The 23,978-nt window shown below is 41.6% G+C and overlaps 1 protein-coding gene across 5 annotated transcripts in view; it reads left to right on the forward strand.

The window, feature by feature from the left end:
* The window catches only part of GLIS3 (GLIS family zinc finger 3), a 483,088-nt gene that overhangs the window by 404,179 nt on the left and 54,931 nt on the right, over nt 1–23,978 (forward strand). For all 5 annotated transcript variants that reach the window (XM_062208328.1, XM_062208326.1, XM_062208330.1 and 2 more), the window contains one exon: nt 9,311–9,455. In XM_062208328.1, the coding sequence (XP_062064312.1) occupies nt 9,311–9,455 (145 nt within the window). The remainder of the gene's footprint in view (nt 1–9,310; nt 9,456–23,978) is intronic.

Raw genomic sequence — 23,978 nt, forward strand, 5'->3', positions numbered from 1 at the left:
CCCACTGTGTTACCCCACTGTGTGGTGTGGGCAGAGAGGATACAAAAGAGAAATGAACCTTGTGTACTCAAGCATACTTTTAAGATGGTGCTAGATTGGCTCTTGGCATTCCTGAACCAAATAAAACTAAGTGTGGAATATTTACCAAGTTGGGTGCTCTAGAAGTCAGCTGTGAGCCAAGGATTCAGGATCATGTGGTTTATTAAGGAAGTACTTCCAGGAGAGTCCAGAGGAGTGTAGGAGAAGGGAAGGAAGTTAAGCAAGGTTGCCCATTCAGCTGGCCCCATCCCACTGGGAGCTCTGGAGCTTAACTTACATCTGAGTTGTCACTTCAAAGACAAAGGAGCACTGTTTAATCACTGATAGGGATGGAGAGGATAAATTCTGCTTTCTCAAAAGTACACAGAAGCTGGGGGATAGGCACCCCAAGGCTGAGGGAGGTGTAGCACATTGCTAGTCAAAGGAATGGAGAGATAGGGTAGGGCAACTAGTCTCTTCACTGCATTTACTCTTCTCTGTATGTTGGAGAATTGTATATTAGAAAGAGGAAAGTAGGAGATGACCCCATTCTATATCTTAGGCATATGTAGCCACAATTAAAGATTGAAACTCCATTTAGATAAAGCATGGTAGCTCATTCTTTCAAATCCAGTTAGCAGTTGGCGACAAAATGATTTGCCATGACGTTGGTACCTCATTGCTGGGTACCATGGGGGTTGAAAAGTTTGAGAGGCATAGAGCCAGGGTCTTGTAGATGGTTCAGCACAATTGTGCAGACTCATTTCATAACAGGTGCACACGACCAGTCTCAGGAGTGTTGAAGGCAGTTCTTGCTGTACCACAGGAGGCTCAGTAGGGACTGGTCTGGTCAGAGAAAGCTTCATTCAGGAGCACATGCTCTACTGGGTCTTAGATGAGTTTAACAGGAGGGGGCAGGCCATTCTAGGCAAGAAGAGTGAACAGTGTACTAAACAAGATGTTTCTAAACAGCCAGTTGGGCTTTTGTCAAGACCTGAGGGCAATGTCCATGCATAGTAGACCTGAAGCCATTGTCCAGAAGCTCTAATGTCTCAGCCATTTGGGGCAAATGTGCTGAACAGTACATATGGGTACTTATTTCTTGGGAATGGCTTGGCAGATTCTATTAGGAGAGTCCATCTGATGTCCCAGGATGGAGCGGGGAGAGATGAGAGCCTAGAGGAGTTGCTGGTGGTGCTCCAGCCCTGTGTTGCTCCCTCTACCCGTTCTCTCATGTTCTGGTACCTGCACATTCTTTCAACCTGGAGTCCAGAAGTCATTTCAGAGTTAACGTCTTCAAAACCAAACTTCTGATTTCCATCCAATCTGCTCCTTCCCTGTTCTCCTTTGCTGTTCTTCAGACTAATACTTGCGTACATTCATGACTCCCCTCTCTCTCTTGTGTTCTACACCAAGTTTAGCTCCACCTTCATAACAGAAATTAGGGGCCGGTGCTGTGGCATGGTGGGTAAAACCATTGCCTGTGGCACCAACATCCTAGATGGATGCCAGTTCGATTCCTGGCTGATCCACTTCCAATCCAGCTCCCTGCTTATGCACCTAGGAAAGCAGCAGAGGATGGCCCAAGTACTTGGGCCCCTGCACCCACGTGGGAGACCTGGAAGAAGCTCCTAGCTCCTGGCTTCAGATTGGCCCAGCTGCAGCCATTGCAGCTATTTGGGGAGTGAACCAGCAAATAGAAGATCTCTCTCTCTTTCTCTCTCTCTGTCTCTGACGTCATACACATTTGGATGATTGTAATTGCTCTCCTTGGACACTCTGTGTTCCCTGTTTTCCACACAATAATCACAGTGATTTTGTCATAATACAAAACAAAGTACTTGCTTTCTGGCTCACACCCTCCCATTGGCTTCCCATTACAAGGAAAGCAGATACTGAATCTTCATGTGCCTGAATGCCTTACATGTGGTGACTCCTGGCGGTTTCTCCACCCCCATGTCCTATATCCTTCTCCTTGTTCTCTTGCTCTCTTCTCTCAGGTAGCTGCTTGTAGAACCCAGCAACCTGTTGTCTCCTTTGATATGTTCCCCTGCTAGGCTTTCTGCATGAAACATTCTGGATGTGTATCTTGCGCCCTCATTTTATTCAGGGCTCAGCCTGGAATGTTCTCTTCAGAGGTCTTCCCTGACCTGATCTAAAAAAGCAGGTGGGGAGCACGTAGAAGTGAGTATCATTCCCACTGAGTCTGGCTGAGCTCTCTGGAGGCAGAGTGAAGACCAAAGAAAATATTTGGAAAAAAAATGGAAGTGAGAGAGAGAGAATCAGCGGAGAACCTAGAAGTCAGAATCCAGAGAAAGAATTCAAGGAAGTGGCTTCTCGGGAAGGGACACCAATGTCAGAGTACTGAGACAAGATCATTTCATTTCAGGATTAAGAAAATGACCCCTGGGGTGGGTATTTGGCCTAGTGGTTATGATTTGAGTTAGGATGTTCATGTCCCAAATTGGAGTGCTGACTGTCAATCCCTGCTCAGCTGTTGACTTTAGCTTCCTACTAATGCAGACCCAGGAGGCAAGGATGGCTCACATATCTGGATCCCTGCCACTCATGTAGGAGATCCCAACTGAATTCCCAACTCCTGGATTTGGCCCAAGACAGACCCAGATGATGCCGGCATTTGGAAATTGAAGCAATGAATAGAAGCTGGCTGTTCTTTCTCTCTCTCTCTCTCTCAAAAAAAAAAAAAAAGTTTAAAAAAGTACCCCATCTCTCCCATGGACAAGGGACAATCAACAAAGGAACAGAGATAGTGCCCTGGAACCACTGTGCCTGTGCTTGGGATGTGGGTGGGAAGGCAGAATGAGTGCCGTGCTCTACTCTTTTCAAACAAATCTGCAGGGCAGGGATCAATGAAAACCAAACAAGCAGTCTCCTGAGTTTTAATGACTCTATCTGTACTCCAGCAAAGACCTCTGTCCCTCAAGAGTGCGATGTCAGAATATCACAATGGTGACAAGATATGCTAGGGACATGTCAAGAGAACCTGGGAACCCACTAGTCTTTCCCCTTCTAGACCAACATGTGAAGGATAGGATCCTGGCTAAAATATGGAGTCATAAGAAAAGGCAAAGCATGTGAGCCTCTGTTGACAGGGTAGGGAAAAGGAGAAAGTTGGTAGTGAGTTAATTCTCGAGTCACTGCAATGTAACTCTAAAAATCTGACTTTGCATTCTCACACACCCAAATCCAAGCTACATGTCTATTAGCCATGTAGTTCTCATCTCTAACATGGAAGTCAGAACAGTACATATAGAGTTGTTGCCAGGCACACAACAGTTGAGAACTTTGTAGGGATTCAGTATATATTTACTGAACTGAAATGCAGTCTTCAAAAGTGGAGCATGTTGGCTGTACACTTGCATCCCTTTTCCATGGGACTCTGTTGGTTCTGTTTCCTTGTGACCTGAAATAAGTTATCACACAATAGTCTTTATCAGTCAGGGTTCTCCAGAAAAACAGAACCAATAGGAGATGTGTGTGTGTGTGTGTGTGTAAAGACACAGAGAGATTTTTGAGACATTAGCCCATACAAGTACGGGTGCTGGCAAGTCAGAAATTGCTCAGGCAGGCCTGAAATGCTCAGACAGGGGCTCATGCTGCAGGCCAAGGCAGAATTTCTCCTTTTCAGTGAAACCTTGTGTTTTGGCTCTTAAGACTTTTTCACTGGTTGGTAAAGGCCTGCCCAGATTCTTGAGAATGATCTCCTTTATTTGAAGTCCGCTATCTATAGATGTTAACTCCATCTACAGAGTCCCTTCACAGCAAGCACTGCATGAGTGAGTGAGTGAATAACGGTACTAAAGCCTGGTCAAGTTGACATGGACCATCACACAGCCGTATCACATCACTCACTCATATGGGGTCTCAAAGAAGGAGAGACAACGTGCATGTGAGAATGTGAGGATGTGGAACAAAACAGGAGATGAGTCTCCCAGAAAGCAAGTGGTGGAGAACCCACCAGGGTTCCCTACTACACTGAGACTTAAAGTTAAGTCCTTACTGAGAGCTGTGGGGTCCTGTGGGGTCCTGTGGGGCCCTGGCCTCACTCCCTCCCATCTCTCCTCTCCCAAGTCTGATTTCCTACTTCTCTGCCCACACACACCCTGCTACAGCCACAGTGGCCTCCTTGTAGTGCCCGCCTTCTGGAACTGCCTTCCCCTCAGTATGCACTTAGCGAATTTCTTCAAGTATTTGCACAAATATCTCTTCTAAAGGAGGCCTGGGTTCCCCCATCACTCCCAGTCCCATCTTCCCTTCTCTTCTTTCTTTTTATTCCAGAGCGTGTTCCTCTGTCTATCCATTTTATTGTATGTTTGCCATTTATTATCTCTTCTCTAGTTTGTAAGCCTTCAGAGAGAATCTTTGTCTGTTTTGAGTGCTTTTGTATTTCAAGTGCCTAGGGCTGTTTCTGGCATATGGTTGAGGCCGGAGAAGTGTTTGTTGAGTGAATGCAAGAGAAGACTAAAGAAGGGTCATGCTACTCAAGAACTCATAGGGCATGGTTAGGGCAGGAAGGTGGAATAATTTCAGGGGCATCGTTTCCATGCATTATAGGAGGAATAAAAGTCTCAGTGTCACTCTATATAGTAGCTCTTTAAATTAGAAGAATTGGGGCCAGCACTGTGGCACAGTAGTTTAAGCTGCTGCTTGTGATACCAGCATCCCATATTGGGATTGCCACTGGTTCAAGTCCTGGCTGCTCTGCTTCAAATCCAGATCCCTGCTAAGGTGCCTGGGAAAGTAGTAAAAGATGGACTAAGTGCTTGGGCCCCTGCCACCCACACGCAAGACCTGGATGGAGTTCTAGGCTCTTTGCTTTTGCCAACCCAGCAACTACTGTTAGGGCCATTTGGGGAGTGAGCTAGTGGTGGAAGATTCTCTCTCTCTCTCTTTTCTATGATAATGGGTTGGTGCATATGGCCCCAGGATCAATGGTCACTTTCCACAGGAGACAACACTAAACTTTTAAGGTTTAGCTGTCCCAAGGAGGCTTCCTACAAAATTGTCAAGCTATGATGACAAAATACGAAACATGACCCATTCACCCCTACATGGATTTGAACTTACTTTCCCAGTATTTGCAAATCCAGGGACTTGCCAACATTCCTAGCATTTGTCCTTATCTTCTCCTCCCATTGGCCTTTCCTAAAACCCACTAATTAGAGGCTTGAAGTCTGTGCTTCGGAAAGATTTTTATTAGCCACAGCTAATCAGAGAAGATAAGAGCTCAGTTCCTACATTAAAGAATATTAGTATTTTATAGTGCCCTGTTTCCAGAGTTCATTTCCTCTTCTCATAACCAGAAAAATTTTAACTCACCCCATTAGGATTCTTAGAGGTTCTTAGAGGTTCTAAAAGTGGGGTCCCCAGGCCAACAGCATCCTCCTCTTCGGGGAACTTGGAAATGCACTACAACCCTATGGAATAGCTCTTCTGGGGTGGGGTTGTGATGCGTGCCCAGATTTGAGAACTGCAGTTGGAGACCATCCACCTCCATTGAAAAGTGTTCCCCTGTCTTCTTTGTATTTCCCTAGCATCTTGAGATGTTGCTGAGATACACAGTTGTATACAATTGTTTACATACCTGGTCTGGGTTTCTTTTTCCAAGTATAAAATTGTATTATGTTAAAAGATAGCCCTCCCAGATTATGCTGTGTACCTCTCACCTCACCTATTAGATAATTCCTGGACTGGAGACAGTTTAAAACCTTTACATGACATGGAAGGCCCTTTTCTGGACTAATTTGATCTGGAAGGGAAACTCAACTCACACATCATTACTGCATTTTTATGCACATGGAACTCCTTTGGAAATTTTCCATAAAGTCCTCGAGGCTTGTTCAATTTAAGAAGCACTTTCTAGAACCATGTCTAATCCCAGAGAAAACCAAATTAACTCTCACCACAAAGTCGTATGGAATCACACTCTTGGAAAACATGAACACTTGTTGAAGCTAGGGAAGAATTGCCTGCCTTTGACGCCAGGAGTAACCATGGCCGTGAAATTCCTTGGAAAGACCTCATTGATACTGATAACTGTAAAACCCTAGAGTAGTCGGTAATAGAAAGCAGAGAAGCATTCGTGTCTGCCCTTAGTAGAACATGTGGACCCCAGATCACATTTTAACGACGGAAGACAAATTAAAAGTGATCACCAGAACTCATTCTAAGCCTTGATTTTTTTCCAGTTTCTCTTGCACAGCATGTGTTACGTTAGTACCAAAATAACAAACATACCTTCCAAAGGCCCTGAGAGGGTTAGACATGAACACAGACAGCCTTGGTCAGAGATTCCTATATGGCACAGCTGAGGAAATTATAATTGTATCTCATTTGTTACATGTGTTGCATCTCCCTTCCCTGTACCTAGGGGTCACTGATAGTTTCATATTCTTGGACTAAGACTGGGTACATGTTTGTCTTTTTGTGAAGCTTTCTGAGATAGAAGAAATACTGAGCTGTAAACATCCGTAAGTTTGTGTGTGAAGGATGTGTGTGTGTGTATGTGTGTGTGTGTGTTTCTCACCAGAGCCCAGTTCATTGTCATTGTCAGTAGTGTGCTGTTTATTAAATTTTTACTCATTTATATCTATGTATTTGAAAGGCAAAGACAGCAAGAGCTTCCATCTCCCTGTGCACTCCCCAAATGCCTGCAACAGCTGAGGTTGGGCCAAGTTGAACCCAGGAGTCCAGAATTCAATCCAGGTCACCTACATGGGTGGAAGGAACCTAAGTACTTGAGTCATCATCTGCTGCTTCCCGGAGTGTGCATTAGCAGGAAGCTAGAAGTGGAAGCAGACTTGAAGCCAGGCACCTCAGTATGGGATGCAGGCCTTCCAGGCAGCGTCTTGACCACTACCACTGTGCTGATAATTAGCATGTGTCAGTCATGGTGTAAATATTTCCACCTTGACCAATTTCAAGCTGTCAATCTGACATCATTGCATGCAGCATTTGGAAAAGATGCAAACAGTTGGTACATTCAAGACTGGTGAAAGCTAGTTCCAACACATCATTAGAATATAGAATACTTGGAAGGCAGAGGAAAGGATTAAAAATATGAGCACCAGTTCATGTCCTGCCTGCTCCACTTCCTATCCAGCTCCCTGGTCGTGCCCTGGAAAGAGCAGCAGAGGTGGCCCAAGTGTTTGGGCCCTTGCCACTAATATGGGAGACCTGGATGGAGCTCCTTGCTCCTGGCTTCTGCCTGGCCATCTGGGGAATGAACCAACAGATAGAGCGCTCTCGCTCTCTCTCTCTCTCTCTCTCTCTCTCTCTCTCTCTCTCTCTCTGTAACTCTGGCTTTCAAAATAAATAAATCTTCAAAAAAAATGAAGAAATGAATTCACGGTATTACAAGTAATAACAAAAGTCAGTTCTAATCAGTTTATATTCTGGTATCTTGTGTGTTTTTATGTAACTTATTTTGGGTATATAATTTCATATTTTGCTTTTATGTTCATGAATATCATTTTGATGGTATATTTTGATTTGATATATTCTAACAAAGTAATGTAAAATCATGTATTTAGCCCTAATTGTAGACATTTAAACATTTAACAAACATTTGTTGATATGGTATTGTTAGAAGTAATACTGTGTATCATTAGAGAAAGATTTGTGTATACTCATGTTTCTTTGGGTATAAATCTCCCTTCACATTTATAGCTATTCCCTTAGGACAGATTCCAGAATATAATTATCTCAATTGTGGATCTTGAAAACTATTCTCAGATAACATCTGAACGTTTGTACCAATCCATACTCCTCCCAGTAGTGTTGAAGGAGGCCTCTCACTGAGCCTTTACTGCCACTGCTTCTTTGTTCATATTTTTGGTAATTTGATAAGAAAAGCAGTTTTAGCATGGTACTTCTTTGCAAGTGTGCCAAACATCTTCACATGTATCATCATTTATATTTCTCCTTTCTCACACTGTCCACTCATGTCAGAGCTGCGCCCCTACATTGCTGGTTTCCTCTGTGTCTCTCCCTGAGGCCCCAGGCTGACATCATTCCAGTCACACTGCTCTGCACACGATCTACGTACACTACTGGGCAGGCATTCAGTTTGCAGGGCTCATTCCCCTGCTTCTTTCAAGGCTTTCTACAAATGCCATCTCCAAGAGGCTTTCCCTAACACCCCATCAAAAGCTTCCACCGCTCATCCCACTCTCTGTCTCCTTTCTCTGCATAGCTTTTCCCCACAGCTGTATCAGCCTCTGATGTTGTACAAGTCTGTGTTTGATTTGTTTGGCATCTGCTTATCCATCTAGAATATAAGTTCCAGCAAGGCAGTTGTTAATCCTAGAATTTAGAGGAGTGTGTGATACTGAATAAGTATGTGTTGACGGAGTACGTATAGTATACTACAGATCTGTATCTAAAGGTTTAGTGTTATCTTTATACCATTAATTTATACATTCTTTTTAAATACCAGATTATAGGCACCTATAATACTTATAACAGATGTATTTATAGATTGTTTCAAGGTATATTTTTATTCAAACAGAAAGTTAATGTTTTTATGTCACTGAATCTTCCACGGTGGTTTTCCATTCTAAATATACCTAAAAGGTTTTTCCTCATAATGTTGTCATATAACTTTTCACCTCTACCTTGTTCTAACATTTATATGCTTTGGTTTTTCATATGTAACTTTTATATATAAAGAATTTTGTTATATGTGATAAACCAGATTTCAATTGTTTTTTTTTTTTTTCATGGAACATAATATTGGGTTTCTTTTTCACTGTTAATGACATCGGATTTTCTTTTCATCGTGTTCTATAATATTTGAAAATTTGACTTGAGTATTTTCCTCTCCTGTAAAAATCTATAGAAGTTAAATTCTCAGTTGGCATTTCATAATTATCTCCAGGATATTTTCATGACAGTATCTCTGTATTTTAAAAGCACTTTCCAATATGAGCTAAATCTGCTTGAGTTTGTTTTCGTTATCATTACAAGTTCTGATAAGATATAGAGCAAATAAATGGAAATATAATAGGAAGTTGGTTCCCAGAAGTGGAAATATCAAAACCTGAAGTCAAATCCGCCTCTAGCCACTTTTTCCTGAAGCACCTGCCAAGTATTATCAGCATTGGAGAACTGAACCTTTACACTGTTAGCTCCATGCCTAGCCCATTTTGGCTGCTTGATAAATATTTGTGGATTGAATTGCATCGCGCCTTAGGGCATGATACCTTTTCCAGGCAGGTAGGCCAAGGACCAGCTTTCCTTCTCCATCTCTCTTGTTTTCTCCTTCTCTTAGCTGCGGTCCAGCACAGAACTGCATCCAGACCTGCTCACAGACTGCCTCACCGTGCAGCCCCTGCAGCCGGCTACTTCCCCACGAGACGCTGCTGCTGATGGCACTGTGGGATGCTCCCCAGGGCCCGGGCCTGACCTCTATTCAGGTAACCACAGCAAAGGCTGAGCCATCCACACTACCCTTCTCTTTAGGCCTTGCATTCTGGTTAAAGAGAAGGCTCACGTGAGAAAAATTCTGTATATTCAACTGTACCTTGCTTTCTCAATGGGCCATATGTTGCTCTCCTCCCCTTCTGATTCCTGAGCTGGGCTTGGTAGCCACGTTTTTTTTTTTTTTCTCATGAAGAAACAAAGTGAAATAATACATTCGCTCTTTTAGCTTTGGACTTCTGCCAAAAGTTCAAGGCACCCAACCCTCCCAGGTATTTTAAATTTGCTAACTTGATTTAGACTCAGAGGAAATGCAGGTCACAGGCTGCATGTGGATTTCTAAATGGAACAGTCATTGTCATCTTTGCATTTTAGAATGAAAACCTGGGTCCCTAAAAAAAAATGTCCCCTTTAGTAAATGAACTTGTAAGAATGCTCATTAGTGTTTGCTGACCACTGGAGAAAGGGGTATGGAGTGGCACACCCAAACTACCTTCTACCTCAGCTTGAATAATAGGTGACTTCATATCTGGAAAAATTCATGTATGGAGTGAAAAGTAAGAAAGGATCAGTGTGTCACAAAGGTTTTTACTTTTTTATTTTCTTAGCTTTGAATTTTGTACATTTTCTATTCTATAATGCTATACCCGTGCAAACATAGTTATCATCCGTACATATGGAAAGCTCTGACAGTCATGCTATGCATATGAAATCAAAAGTCTCACCAGCCCCACATTCCAGACAATGGGACTCTATTTTCTGTGCGTTGCAAAATCCACTCCCACATCCATCTGACTCCAGAGCCAGGTTTGGCAGAAGGTTGTTTTTCCTTTTTTAAAGTCCCAATAGGCCATAAAGAATTAAGAATTTACTGAAGCCTTGTAGTGGAATAGGAGAAAGACATACTTGTATAATATTTTAGACCTCACAGTTCTAGTTTATCCAAATGCAGGGGGAAATGGCATTGAGTGAGTATTTCAAGGAGGGTCAATCTTCAAGATGTCTCCAGTGGACCTTTACCGTTTGCTTTGGGTACTTACTCTTAGAGACAACACAGATGCTTTCTGACACCCATCAGATGAGATTGGAACTTACCTAAGGGCTGACCCAATCTTGCAGAGGCTTCAGGTGCACTGCATATAAACATATCAAGTATGCCATTGCCAGTGTTGCTAACACACACATAAATATTTTGTATTAGAGATATACATGGAAAAGCATGACTTGCTTTTGTTTGTATACATGTCTGTTTGACTTTACCAAATATTTGATAGTTGAGCATTTATTTCAGCATATTAAATGAATGATCAGTTTAAACCAGACTACAAAGCATTCTCCTATTTTATAAGTCCATAATTCTGGAATCTTGCTGAAGACCTGACACTCAAACAGTTAAGGGTCAAAAAGCTAACTGGAGGCTGGCACCGTGGCTCACTTGGCTAATCCTCCACCTGCAGCGCCGGCACCCCAGGTTCTAGTCCCGGTTGGGGAGCCAGGTACTAGTCCCAGTTGCTTCTCTTCCAGTCCAGCTCTCTGCTGTGGCCCAGGAGGGCAGCAGAAGATGGCCGAAGTGCTTGGGTCCCTGCACCTTCATGGGAAACCAGGAGGAAGTACCCGGCTCCTAGCTTCGGATCAGTGTAGCGCTGGCCATAGTGGCCATTAGGGGAGTGAACCAATGGAAGGAAGACCTTTCTCTCTGTCTCTCTCTCACTGTCTAACTTTGCCTGGCCAAAAAAAAAAAAAAAAAAGCTAACTGGAAGTGATGGAAAGATGGCCCAACACCCCACATAAGTGATTTCTAATGATGAACTAATTTTGTTGTGTTTGGGCCTCTTGAGAATAGGTTTGGGAAACCGTGATCTCTCTTTCTATGGAAACCATTGTGCCTTTGTTGTATGTAGCGTACAACATGAGGCCAATTTTCAGAGCGTTTACATTTGCCTTTGTGTTTGTATGTCTTTCAGTGTTTTTAAACTTACAGTGTTTTACAGTGTTTAAGTATCATTTAAATGGCTTTGTCATTCCAAGTGGATTTCTAATTTTTTTCATGATACTTTATTGTTTTCAGTCTTTGAAAAGACCCTGAGCTCTGGGCTTTCAGTTTTGCAAGGGAGGTGAGCTGCCAGAGAGACAAAGGAGCTTAGGTAGCCAGACCCATCAACAGCACATCTTTGGGTTGACTCGGATTTTCTGTGACTTCAAACGCTTGAAACAGACAGGTGGCCCTCTTTTTCCACTTGGTTCCTGGAATTTCACTTCTTCAGGCAGCTTGTAACTGGGGAATTTTATCCTCCTTCTTTATCTCTGCTCCCCTCAGGTCTCACTTGATTTTCTTGATTCAGCCTTTTGTTTTGTTTTTTTTTTTAAGTATATGTCTTTTTTTTTTTTTCCTGAGTAGACAGGAAACCTAGAGGCCAAAGCGGACTGAAGGAAAAACTACAAAAGAAAAATTCCTTTAAGGTTTGCAAATGTACTTTTTGGGAGTGCTCATTTACACCAGCTGCACAGTTTTGCTTAAAAATCAGTGGAAAGATGCCAAGCTGTGACAGATACCAAAGGTACAAATGAAAAGTGGTTGTCAATAAGTTAAATGTAACGTCTGAAGTTTTAGAGCAATTTGATGACGATTAAGACTTGTGTGAATGGCAGTACTTGCAGTCATTCCCTTCACATTCTGCTTCACAGAATTAAAAAAAATAATAACACTTGTATAATCATTGTCCAGAACGTATACCTTTAAGTGCTAGTAAATTGATTTATCACAAAAAATATTTGATGACAACCTGCTGAGTATGTGTGGGCATAGGATGAAAAACAGGAATTACGGCATCGGACACCATGACCTGTCAGCACCCTGATGATTAGGGACTCAGTCTGAAGACATCATTATTTGAAAATGCAGATTGTTAGTGGCCAAAAGAGGATGCTTTTTAAGAATCCAGGAAAGGGATGACCAAGGAAGTTGGCAGTTCCAACATATACAAATCTCAAAGTGTCCTGAACTGGTGGTTTCTCTCATTGAAAGAAACTTTTCCAGCTGACAAGGCTACGCTTTATTGGGAGGACTGCCTGAAAAAGACTTTTCTTTTCGTGGAAGAAAGTAGTCTCACAGGTTAAAGTAGCCACATATCACTTGTGGCCACACTGGAGATGATTTTAAATTGAGGTGTTGGCTTGTCTGCTACTCTGAAAATCCCCGGGCTCCTGGGGCCTGCTCCTAAGCTAACCTGACAGCCATGCTCCACCTGGCACGAAGGTCATGGCCATGATAATCCATCCTGAAGGATGGCTCACTTACATTTCCTGCTCTTTCGTTCAGAGGTCCCATGCCCCAGATAAATAATTCGCTGGCCAGCTTGTAAATGTAGGTGCTCTACGTGATAAATCTGAGAGATACCGTTTCATAGCCAGTAGAATGACTAAGATGTGAATGCTACATTTAAGACCAATATAGATCTTCTGATGAGCTCCTGCGGTGACCTAATGAAGCCTAATGAAGCCGGTAAGTCTGTAATGAGTCTGCAGTATCATGGATGGCCTGGGCCAGTGCCTAGTCTTAGCAGTGAGTCTGTTCACTAACAAATAATGCTTTGTGGATGATGATCTGTCCCATGAGTGATCACAAAACTTATGGCTCGCTGCAAAACAAAGCTGTGTGACAGATTCAGTAAGATGTAACCTAGCAAGTGACCTAAACCATGAGGACATCATAGAGGCCAACGTGATGGACGTGTCTGAGTCCCATAGAAACTACCCGTCAAGTCAGGAGTTAACGCAGCTGGAACAAGAGAAGTCTGTAAGAATGAGAGCATTTCAGTACTTCTTCTGTTGGGTTCCAAATGAATTACTATCTTTACAGCCTGTAAATTCTGTTGAATTATCAAAATGTAAATGTAACCTTAGGTGTCTCAGGGAAAATGTAATTATTTTCAGATATGGTAGGGAAATCATAGAGAAAAACACCTTATTTTTGAGCAGCAATTTAGGGAGTTGTATACATATTATCGTTGTCTTCCCTCCCTTCCCATTAGTGGGATTATGAAGACTTCTATTTCACAATACCATCACTTTTTGTAAGAGTCATATTAAAAATCTATATAGAAGCTAACATACGTTATGAAATAGTTAATCTTTCATTCTAATGTAACTTTATGGTATACATTTTAATAAATTTTCTACAGACACTTTCAACATTCTGAAGTTGACTATATTTGCTGTCTGGACAGCTTGCACAGTTGCAAGTGTTAGGAATAATTTTCTATAAAAGTACCTCGTATAGTCTGTTCTTAAAAAGTGGTTGTTAATTTAGGGACTTTATTAGTGGGATCTAAATTGATACACAGACTTCCCAGTAGGTTAAACTTTATAGGAGAAATGTGAAGATCAAACAACATAATCTATATAAAAGTCTTTTTATATAAAAGTCTTTAATAAGACATAGAGCATTATAAAATGCTTAGTTACTACTTGCATTATCTTCAAATAGCTCTTCTTTGCTTAGAATCCATGAAAGAGATAAAGCAACAGAACAACTTTGCAACTGCTGGGGGACAGTGAAAATGGATAATCAGGGTACAAAAGGGATTTAAAGGGACACCATTGACAGTACTTTTTTGTGGTGTCTTTTCTGAGGCTGCCTTGAGATGCTGTCAAAATCTTGTGTTGTTTTTGTGCCATCTTTTACATCTGTGTTCTGTCTGCCAGTTTGGATTGGAGAATCAGTGAGGGTAGGAGCAAGCTTCAGACTTAGCCGTTCATCTTAGCTTTCATCTGTAGCCTTTTCCTCCCTGGTCCTGAGTCAGTCCTTTAGCATGCATCACGTCACTTGGAAGGCTTGTGAAACGAGTTTGTTGGGCCTTTCCCCCAGGGCTTCTGTACAGTACGTCTGAGTGAGTCCTAGAAGTTTGAACTTCTACCAGGTGTTTCTGACAAGTTTCCAGGTGACACTGCATGTTGCTGGTGGAGGGACCACACTTTGAAAACCAATTGCTCTGGATCATAAAGTGCGGGGGTGTGACTTGTAGCAAAGCATGATCTGAATTTGGCCTGGGGTAGTTAGAACAGGAATGTCCCTGTGGTATATATTTCTGTTTGTCACAACAGAAAACCTATATGTGGATATTTTGCTTGTCATCCCACACCAGTGTTATAAGGGTCCTGCTCCTGTTTTGATTAAGATTGAGATCTTAGAACCACTCAACTAAAAACTATTAAAATTCTGATTCCCAACCAGTACGGGACATGTTTGAATGCAGTTAATGTGAATGCCTTTATGAGTTTACAAGCTGCTTAATGTGGTGTTTTAACTTTCCTTATCCGCTTAGTCCCTCATATTCATGTTAGTTTTTTTACACAAGATTAAGCTGAATTACTAAATTTTACAATGTGCACAAATTTTTTGCTGTAAAAATAATTTGGTAACTGAGCAAAACCAATTCCACACCTCACTGAGAAGGCAAAAGAAGTAGTGAGGCTGGGCCATGTAGCTTTAGTCCTATAGAGAAAAGCCTTGATTGTCTTTATACTACTATTTCTCCTTTCCTCACTTAACATTTTGCCAGCACGCCAATGGATTATGACAAGAGAAGGTTGGATCTACTTCGAGATATATACACCAAAGCTGTTCTTAAGGAACAGGTGGATGCTAAGACAGGGAATTCAGGATAGAATTTCTGGAATAAGAAGCTAATACCTATAGAAGTTAGAAGTTAACATTCAAACTTCTCATTCCAAAGTTCTGGCTTTTTTTTAGCTGAATTTATCTTTCAAGGAAAAGAGAGAAATAGGCAGTTACGCTTCTTTCATGTGAAGAATAAAGAAAAAAATACAAGATATTTTCAACGTTTGTAGTCATAGTGAAAGTTCAGTTCTACACTTATGTGAGCACTAAAATTAAGTGTTAAGAATAGCATAAGACTCTGAATTGAAGGATATTACTGATTTAGCATGTATATTACTTCTCCTGTTTTACAGTAATAAGAGGGCATATTGCAGATATTGAATAAACAGTATTGTAGAGTGTGTTGAATGTACTTATTCCATGCAAGCAACAGCACTGCCACAGAAGACTGGTTCTTATGGTGTTTTCCTCTCTGTTATCAGAGGCTGATCTGCTTCATTCAGGTGTCTTGGCCATGGCTTAACAGCAGGTGTTGATTCATCAAAACTTAAAGCTGCCTCCTTGGAATCTTAGTTTCTCGCCGCACTTCCCATTGTTTCTAGTTGCAACCTGGGCTTGCTCCTTGGACTCCAACTTTGTTCTGTCTTACGGCGTTATCTGCTCAGGTCTGGCTTCTGCTCTGACTGACCGTCAGCTCTGGATTTCAGTTGAGTCTTGCCCTGTAGATTCTATGAACACCTAAATATACCCTAAAGAGTCAGGGATTCATGAGCTTCATTGCAGCTTTTGCCCTGCAGGTGTAGAGAAGGTTCTTGTTTGTACCCTCCAAGAGTGAGCAGCTGCAGAAAATGAAGTATTCACTATTCAAAAGAAAAAGGAATAAACTCATCAGAGTGTATGGATCTGCTCCTCAGGCTAGTTCACAGGAATGTTTATGAGGTTTCTCTGAGAAATGGATATACTTCCTGAAAAATGCAGTGTACATCTGCCCCAGGAGATTTTGCAGTTGGGAAAGTAATGATCTAAAATCCATGGTTTGGAGTACTGAGATAGTTCTGAGTTAAATCTGTACAAAGGGTAAGGATGAGCAGTATCTCACGTCTCTTAAGTCATACCGCTGATCATGTTTTTGAAATTGATTGATTTTGTTTATTTGAAGGATAGATAGCAAAATCTCTCATTCATTGGTTTACTCCAAATGCCTACAGCAGCATGGATGGCTGGCCAGGTTTTGAATACAGTCCCTGCCAATAAGAATTCAAGACAAGATGAGGACTTGGGACTTCCATATTCTATGACCCATTTTCAGATCTGTAAATAAGACTGTTTTCTCTGTTTCCATGAATATTAGAGGTATACCTGGACTGGCTATACAGAATGCCTGGGAGACCTCATTCCAGGTCTCCCAGGTGTCAGGTACCCAAGTACTTGAGCCATCACCTGCTGCCTCCCAGGGTCACATTAACAAGAAGCTGGAATCAGAAGCAGAGCTGGGACCTGAACCTTGGCCCTCCAACATGGGATGTGAACATCTCAAGTAGAGTCTTAACCACTGCATTAAATGCCTACTCCAACTAACCATGCTTCCTTCAGTCACTCTGGTCATCTCTGTAGCCTGTCTGTACTCTAAGGTAACATTTTTAAGTGGAACTGTTACTTCTTCCTGTAACTTAGATTTCTACCTTATATTAGATCAGTTGCTGGATTAAATGACATAAAGAGTTCTTAGAACATAGCAAGTATTCAGCATCCATTAATTATAATTACTGTTGCTTTTATCCAAATACTAGAAAAATATGTTATAGTCTGTCAAGCAAATAAGGAACAGGTGCCACAAATTACCCATTACCATTTTAAAGGAAATGAGAAAAAATAGAAGCCTAAGGAAATTAGAAATTTTATCAGCATCACTTGGTAGAATGAAAGTAAAATATAATTTTTAAAATATTTTGTATTCTAGTACTTTGCCCAATAGTTCATCTTATATTTTTTAGTTAAGGAAATCTACTATACATCTCTAAAGAAAAACAAATTGGTATCAGAAGTCCACCCTTTGAGTGGCAGTGCCCCCAGACTCACAGTGTCAAAACTTGGTTTTGGTAGTTACCTAGGTTTGGGTGTTCAATATTTTTGTTGTTTCATTTCAGTTGGTTGTTTCTGGAGTGTATTTTGGTTTGGTTTGGCTGGTTGTTTTTGGAGACAGCGTGCTATGGCAGAAAGAACGTGGAACTTGATGCAAACTCTAGTCACGGCTCTCTGTTCCCTAGGTGTTTAGTATGGGGAAGTTATTTTTCCTGTTCTATAAAATAATAGTCCCAATAGTAAGAATATTGACCGCATAGGGCTGTTGGGAGAACTACATTAGATAGCCTGAAAGAGTTCACTGTACTCCTTGGTAGCTGCCGGATGCTCAATCTACGTTCCTTTCTTTTTTCCCCTCCTCTTTGTTTAAAACTAAGAAAATTATTCGTAGGCTAAGTTGGTGAGAGGCAATAGAACCCCTTTTATCCCTCCATTTACATGGGGTGCTATTATGTGGGGTTCAGTAATAGACATCTGAGATACAGTCCCTGCCAATAAGAATTCAAGACAAGATGAGGACTTGGGACTTCCATATTCTATGACCCATTTTCAGATCTGTAAATAAGACTGTTTTCTCTGTTTCCATGAATATTAGAGGTATACCTGGACTGGCTATACAGAGTGCCAATGTGTCTGCTTGAAAAATGAACTTAATGAACAGTGAACTTGTGAGGGTGAGGCGAGCAGAGGGAAGAAGACATTGGATTGATGGCCTCCACCAGTGCAATTTCACACAGTCATTGTTTTGACATTGCTGAGGTATAGTCTTAGTCCCTCCTGATGACATTTTGTAAATAGACTCTTCCAGGCCACGTCCTTTATCTCAAAATGTACTCCAAGGCATCTAGAAAACTATGCTTAACTATTTGCTGACCTCACAATTAGCGGCTGTATTTCAACAACCATTCCCTAGTCTTTTCATTATGCTGCTTAGTAATTAACAAGAAACAGATGCAAATTGTAAGCCGACTCTCTGCTGCCTCCTATTTTTGCGTAGTCTGAGAACTAAGGATGCTGTTAGACTTTTACATGCAAACACTTGAGAAGCCACTTGAAGAATTGTGGACCTGGACTCTTATCCACAATGCCGACAAACATTTACTGTCTGACCCTTTGCAAGTACCCTGTTTCATTCATGTATCAGCAACATTCGTCAATGAGGGAAATCAAAGATGCCATAAAGTAAATTAATTAAAATGAATTCAATGAAGAGGAGAACATGTTATAAGACAGATTAGGATCCTGTAATACATATACGTTTTACTGATGCCCATAATATTTTTCATCTAGCACATACTTTAGTAGTTTTCTTGCTTAGGGATTTTCAGAGAATTTTATTTATTTATTTATTTATTTATTTAATGATTGCATTTTTACATAGATATAACTTTAAGAATACAGTGGTTCTTTCCCCCATGCCTCCCACCCTGCTCCCATCCCACCTCCCATTCCCTCTCCCATCTCCTTCTTCATTATGGATCATTTTTAGTATGACTTTATATATAGAGGACCATCTCTATGCTAATCAAAAATTTCAACAATTTGTCCCCATGCCCACACACAACATATAGAGTACAGTTTCAGAGATTTTTTTTTTATCAGGCTCAATGTTTATAATATATAACAGCAGTACTATTCCTGTTGCAGACATCCAGACCACATATAGTCTGGATATTTATTCCTCCCTGAGACATTCTTTGCAACCCTAGAAGTTGTGGCTCTCAAATAGATTATTAATAGTTCAAGTCATGGAATTGCAAGAAGACATCCACAGAGGCAGCCTAAGGGATGGTGAGAGGTAGGAAGGGGTGTGGTACCAGGTTCTGCTGATGTGACCCACCACCACTTAGGAAGAAGTTGATGGAGGCCAGGTGGGGCCTAGTTTTAGTTTTGATTAGCCCAAGACTGGAAGAGAGATCACAAGGAGTAGCCTTTTGATTATTCTTTTTTGCTTTTCAAAATTAATTATTTGAGAGGCAGAGAGAGGGCTTCCATCTGCTGTTTTACTCCCTAATTGCCCACAACAGCCAGAGGTGGTCCAAGTTGAAGCTGACAGCTGGTAACTCAATAGAGGTTTCCCACGTGGGTGGCAGGGACCCAAGTTGACTTGAGCTGTCACCTGCTCCTTCCCATGAGTGCGTTGGCAGGAAGTTGGAATTAGAAGCAAACCAAGGCACTCCAGAATGGGATCCAGGAGTGCCAAGTGTCATTTTATCCACTGTGCCAAATACCCATCCCTGCCTTGGGTTTATTCTGCCCAGGTTTTTTTTTTTTTTTTTCCCCCTAAAAAGAGAAGTGTATCACACTGCTGAACATCAAGACAATGTTTTCTAAAATCTAGTCATTTAGTAGACACATAAACTAACACTCAGGAATAAAACAAAAAAAACAAAAATTAAAACCAATTTCAGGGACCTGTTTGTTACATCCCAGTAAGAAAGAGGCTTGCTTTCTCAAAATGCATTGTCTACCCAAGAGTATGTTTGAAGTTGACATAACTGAGGATTGAATCCTGCATTCCATAGATAGAGAAATGCCTTCAAATACAAATCCCTTGAAAAAAGGTTCTATAGGGGCATCAATTCATGATAGAGTCTAACTTCTCAGAGTAAAATAAACAAGGAGGAAACACTGATCACCTGCAGACAAGATGGAAGAGTGGGGCAAAAGTGTAGAAAGGAAGAAAGGATGCTCCTTGGAGTCACAGGAATACCAGCTTTGTCTCTGCAGCTTTGTCCAGGCCAGCGATCATTGTCAATGCCATTCCTCCTTGTACAGCAGTTCCCAAGAGGGCTGCTGTTTTCTCCCTTGTACAGAGCTAGGCAAGGGAAAGACTCCCTCAGAGTTCAGAGCGGGTAGATCAGCCCTTAGTTTGGCTAGCTGAATATTGCATTAAAGTTGGATGGCTGTCTAGGCCAAAACTCTTTCCAAGAAGCCTTGGCTGTGAAATGTTTTCAGAAGTCCTACAAGAGTTGAGTGAGTTGGAATATTCCAGCAGGTTCTGATGGTGGACAGGGTATCTTTTGTAGTCAACATAGTTCAGGTAGAAGACAGATAAGGAATGAATAATGAATTAGAGAACCCAATGTATTTTACTAAAACTTTGTTTTTTGTGACCAAGTTGGACTTCACTTCCAAAAAAAAAAGAGTTGAAGAGATTTTTGTCAGAGCTTCCAGGAGTATTTGTTCATGCTTGGTCCATCTGTCCGTCGGTCCTTCCTTCCTTCCCTCCTTCCTTCCTTTCTGTCATTTATTTATTTCTCTCTCTCTCTCCTTCCTTCCTTCCTTCCTTCCTTCATGCATTCCCTCCTTCCTTCCTTCATGCATTCCTTCCTTCCTTCCTTCCTTCCTTCCTTCCTTCCCTTTTTAAAGATTTATTTATTTATTTGAAAGAATTACACACAGAGAGAAGGAGAGACAGAGAGTGACAGAGAGAGAGAGAGAGAGAGAGAGAGAGAGAGAGAGAGATACCTTCCATCTACTTGTTCACTCCCCAATTGGCCACACGGACCGGAGCTGCGCCGACCCGAAGCCAGGAGCCTCGAGCCTCCTCCAGGTCTTCCCACACAGGTTCAGAGGCCTAAGTACTTGGGCCATCCTCCACTGCTTTTCCAGGCCATAGCAGAGAGCCAGATAGGAAGTGGAGCAGCCAGGACCTGTACTGGCGCCCATATGAGATGCCAGTACTGCAGGTGGAGGCTTTACCCACTATGCCATAGCACCAACCCTTGGTCCCTTTTTCGTCTTTGTTTCTGCTTTCCCAGTCTGCCAAAATAGAGGTTAATGTAACACACAGATCAGAGGAAGTGAAGGATTTTTCACAAGGGGGCATGTGTCATTTGCCTGTTAAATGCTTTACTGACTTTCTTTGAGATGCTTCAAAAAGATCATGGAAAAATGGAATTAAAACATGTTTACTTTGGTGCAAGGAAAAATTGAAATCCATGCATACCTTTTCATACTGTGCATTTCCATGAACTTCTTGAAGTTTCTTCTTATGTAATGAACTCTCTGAGGTAAGTAGATAGGTTGAGAGGCAGAGAGAAGAAATAAAAGGTATGAGATTTGAGGGGCCGGCACTGTTGCGTAGTGAGTAAAGCTGCTGCCTGCAATGCCGGCATCCCATATGGGCACCAGTTTGAGTCCCAGCTGCTCCACTTCCTATCCAGCTCTCTGCTGTGGCCTGGGAAAGCAGTAGAAGATGGCCCAAGTCCTTGGGCCCCTGCACCCACATGGGAGACCTGGAAGAAGCTCCTGGCTTCAGATGGGCACAACTGCAGCCATTTCGGCCAATTGGGGAGTGAACCAATGTATGCAAGACCTCTCTCTCTCTCTCTCTCTCTCTCTCTCTCTCTCCTTCTCTCTCTGTGTAACTCTGACTTTCAAATAAATAAATCTTTAAAAAAAAAATAAGAACTCGAGACTTGAGGTTGGATATGCCACGCATTTTCTGGAAGGATCCAGAGGGTTGTTTGAAGTGCTGGTCCCCGAGAAGCTGAGACAGCTGCCAGAATGATGCCCTCCTCCTTGGAACAGAATGGCTTTGTTCTGAAAGGCACATGTTTCAGGAACTTTTCCCAACATGAAGTTAATTATACCTGGAGTTACTGAGTGTTTGATCATAACCTTTGGCACTTATGTGAATGACATCAGCCATTATCTTCTAGTTGTATCACAGTGTATTCCAGAAAGGCATGTAAGCCATGTGTCCTCTTCCAAACACTAATAACTTCTTCCCTGGCTATAAATTCAGCAGCACGGTGGATGTGGAAATGTAATTGGGCAGCCTGTGCAGAAATGTGGAGCTCACGGGGGGAATCCATTTGTAAGAGAACCTGAATATTCATGTAACTGTCTGGACATCAATAAATTCTCATTTTACCTTATTTATTTCTGTTCCCCAGTAAAAGGCAGCCCTCTTAAGCTCAAAGTTAATGGGCAGGTTCTTCAGAGCTGTGCCCTCACTTACCTTAATAGAACGTCTCCCTAACACATTTGTTTATCCGTTCTCAGGTAGCTCTCCTATAAGGTGACATGAGTGTGTTTTCTTTGTCTTAGTGCACAGGAGACAGTTGCCATTGTTTGCCATCAATTAGCTCGGGTAGCATGTCAAGGATGTACGGGTGGTGTCATTCCTGACAGCCGCCCCAATCTGGTTGAGAAGGGATTGTTTCATTATCCTCTTATCAGGGCTGCTGGATAATGATACTCTACACTGCAGAATGTGGAGGGGGAAAAAAAAAAGGCAGGCAGAAAGAATAGATTTTTAGGGATTGGCAGTATGAAAATTATTCATGCCGCAAGGAGAAGGGCAAGATTAGAGAGATGACGGTGCAAACCCTTCAGAAGCTACTTTTTCCTAATACAGGTGGAATGTGCAATAATGTCTTTCCTTCTGGAGAGGGAGGGAAGGGAGAAATGCATGGACATCAGGAGCCAGGATAAAGGACACGCAGCCCCCTCCACTGTTCAACAACAACACCAGGATTAGCTGGGGCGGTGCTCCATTCTCCAATTAACCTCAGTATCAAACACAGCCTCGTACATGACCCTGACGGGGCGATTTTCTTGTTAGAAGGCTCTTTCTGGTTTGTGAATTTAGTCAGGAGAGCGGTTTCTACTGAATGAGAGTGCAATTAAATTGCTCCAAGGTGAAATACAAAGAACCACAGGAAGTGTTGGGGCCTTAATTTTCACTGTTGGGGCCAAGGTGATAGCCACCACCAATATTGGCCTCTGGCTTCAGAATACATCAAAGGAAGTCTTTCTTGAGTTCTGAAAATTATTGAAAGCTTTGGATCTTTATGCTGTTGGAGAAACAAACAAAAAGCAATGCTGAAAATGTAAAAATACTTCAAGATAAACTAAGCTTCAGGAGGAACAAATGTGTTGACATTTTAGTAGCAGCCCATTTTCGCTCCTTAACCAAGTGCAATCATGCATGAAAATGACTTTTTATCTTTTAAACTGAAATGCATGATGGGTTGTAACTCAGAGGTGCATATTACCGTTCAAAATTAAGTACAATGCTTTAACCCCATGAGGATTCCTTGGCAGGCCCCAAATACTTTCTAGCAACTGACATAAAAAAATTAAACAATAAAAAGCTTGAATGTTATTAGAATGGCTGTAGTCCGCAGTTTATGTTATTGAAGGTTCTTTACAAAGTTCATAGAGAAAATGGCATTAAAAGATAAAGTTGACTTTGGTGCAAAAAATTTTTGAGATCCGTGTATAACTTTTTTTCACGATATGTACTTTTTGTGAATTTTTTCAAGACCCTCAGTATATGCATTTTTACATCTGTAATATAATTGAGAGGCCATACTTTATTGGAAATTTGCCATTTTGGAGCAACATAGGCCTTTGTCTTACCCTAATCCTATTAATAGTGGCAGTAGTTACAATAATGTGAATAGCTAAATGATAACAGCAGCACTTAACCACAGTTCAGGCATTGAGCTAAGTGTCTTCTATATATGATATGATCTTCTTCACAATGCTTTGATATATAATCCTTATTTAAGGTAAAGAGGCTAAGATTTAGGCTAAGTGACTTGCCTAGGACATGTGGCTGATAATCCTAAAGCTAAGCTTCAAATCTTGGTCCATCTGACTCAGACTGTATGGCTTTGTTCTGTTAATAACCACCCAGACACTATCTGTCATGAGTGTCCAATTTCTGATGAGGCCAAAGAAACCAAAATTTGCATTGCTGCTCAACAGTTTTGGAACCTTTGAGCTCCAAGGAGAGACAGACAAGATTGAGCTCACCATTTACATGGGTCCTCTAATTCTTTTTAATGTCTCTGTGAAA

Source organism: Lepus europaeus, chromosome 12, assembly GCF_033115175.1.
Source record: "Lepus europaeus isolate LE1 chromosome 12, mLepTim1.pri, whole genome shotgun sequence".
In the NCBI taxonomy this organism is placed as follows: Eukaryota; Metazoa; Chordata; class Mammalia; order Lagomorpha; family Leporidae; genus Lepus; species Lepus europaeus.